Source organism: Ovis canadensis, chromosome 1 (genome assembly GCF_042477335.2).
Source record: "Ovis canadensis isolate MfBH-ARS-UI-01 breed Bighorn chromosome 1, ARS-UI_OviCan_v2, whole genome shotgun sequence".
Classification (NCBI taxonomy): Eukaryota; Metazoa; Chordata; class Mammalia; order Artiodactyla; family Bovidae; genus Ovis; species Ovis canadensis.
The window spans coordinates 103,667,387-103,669,308 of NC_091245.1; the positions used below are offsets into that span (position 1 = coordinate 103,667,387).

Consider the following 1,922-nt stretch of genomic DNA (forward strand, 5'->3'; position numbering starts at 1 on the left):
GGAGCCTGGTGGGCCAGTCCATGGGGTTGCAAAAGAGTCACACATGATGAGCGACTAAACAACAGCAGTGATCTTTAATATAAGTCAGCTTAATGAGAACTGTAATCTGTACGATTTTTTGCATTGCTGACCTTACAGAATAAATCAAATTACAATCAGGGGACTGGTTGCTGTATTTTTTCTTTAAGAAAGAATTTGTCCTTAAATGGCCTATAAACTGGACAATTTCAGATTTGGAAGACATAGATAGAATCAGTTTCAACTCCACTTACAAGATTTTAGACTCTTGGAGATGTTTTGTTATATTGTTTGGTCTTAGTTACTACTTTGTACAAATAGATGAAAGTTCTTATCTGACTTACAAGGCTGTGCTGAAGTTTCAAATATAAAATTCAAGAGTATGGGAAAGCTACTAAGAGTAGTAAAACTACTGGATATTATGCTTTTAAGATTATAAGTGATGCTAAGAGGGCAAAAGGGGGAAGGGAGGTCTCTGTGTGCTGGATCTGACCTGCTGTCTGTCTCTCCCTCAGCTCCTGAGCCCACCCACCAAGATGTCCTGCCAGCAGAACCAGCAGCAGTGCCAGCCCCCTCCCAAGTGTGCCCCCAAGTGCCCCACCCCTAAATGCCCCCCAAAGTGTCCCCCGAAGTGCCCCCCAGTGTCCTCCTGCTGTGGCCCCAGCTCCGGGGGCTGCTGCAGCTCTGGGTGTGGGGGCTGCTGCCTGAGCCACCACAGGCACCGCAGGTCCCACCGCCGCCGACCCCAGAGCTCTGATTGCTGCAGCCAGCCCTCGGGGGGCTCTGGGTGCTGCGGAGGGGGGCGTGGTCAGTCCTCTGGAGGCGGCTGCTGCTGAAGTGGACCCTGTGCCAAGAAGAGCCGACCTGGGGGACAGTCAGTGGACAAACACTTCCTCCTCCTCCTTCACCTCCTGCTGGGCCTGCCCGTCTTGCTGGGGCGTCTGGGTGAGGCCTTTGAGCTCTGGTCCTGAGGATCCTTGTGCTGTAGGGTCTAGGAGCCCCAGACCTCTCCCTGAAACCCATTTATTCACCTCCTTTGCCATACGTGTGATGGCCCTGGGAATCCCAAAGCATAGACCCCATGTCCCTCTGCAACTTCTGGCATCCTGCTGCCCGAGTTAAAATCATAAATACAGAGTCTGCTCACTGACTTGATGTAGGCAGAGTTCGTTTCATGTTTTGGCCACTGTTATTCTATTCTTGTACCTTCTCTGCTGGTGCCTGCAGAGGCCTCAGTAGACAGTTGACAGGGTCATGGGTCAGAAGGGAAAAGTTTATATTTTTTATAGGTTTGCATTTTCTCCTAATTCTTTGTTTTCCCTTTTAACCAATATCCTGAAGCAGCATTAGCTGTGAACCTAGCTTCTTCAACTTCTGGCTTCCTTCATCCCTTCATATACCTAACTGGGCCCTTCAGACATGACCAGGAGGCAGACAGCTTCTTCTTCCTCTCTCTTCCCACTGTCATCCTTCACTCCTATGCTCCGCATCCCTTACCCTTCTCCTTACAATCTCTACTTGACTCCTCCATCAGTTTAAATACACAAAATATATACATACAAAAATATAGATGGAATACATCTTTATTTTAAATTAAAAACTCACTTACTTCTGTATAATTTACATGCAATAAAATTTGCTAATTTTAACATACAATTCAATGTTTTGTCAAATATATGTAGTCCTATAACTACAAATACAATCAATACCTTTAAAATGTAGTTGGTAGTTAATTCTTTGGAGAAAACTTTAAGAATAGCGTAAGATCCACAGTATATAAAGGAAAATGTAGATACAGGTAATCTACATGGTTAAATATGCAAAAATTAAATTCTAAATGGTAGAAAATACCATTGAAAAGGTGCAGGAATACAAAATTGATGAGAAACTCAAAGTTTTCCTTC

At 44.9% G+C, this 1,922-nt stretch overlaps 1 protein-coding gene across 1 annotated transcript; it reads left to right on the forward strand.

The window, feature by feature from the left end:
• Positions 1-554: 554 nt before the first annotated feature.
• LOC138436719 (late cornified envelope protein 1E-like) lies at positions 555-854 on the forward strand. Its single transcript, XM_069582836.1, has one exon. It carries the CDS (start codon positions 555-557, stop codon positions 852-854), a length of 300 nt encoding a protein of 99 aa, XP_069438937.1.
• The last annotated feature ends 1,068 nt before the right edge of the window (positions 855-1,922 follow it).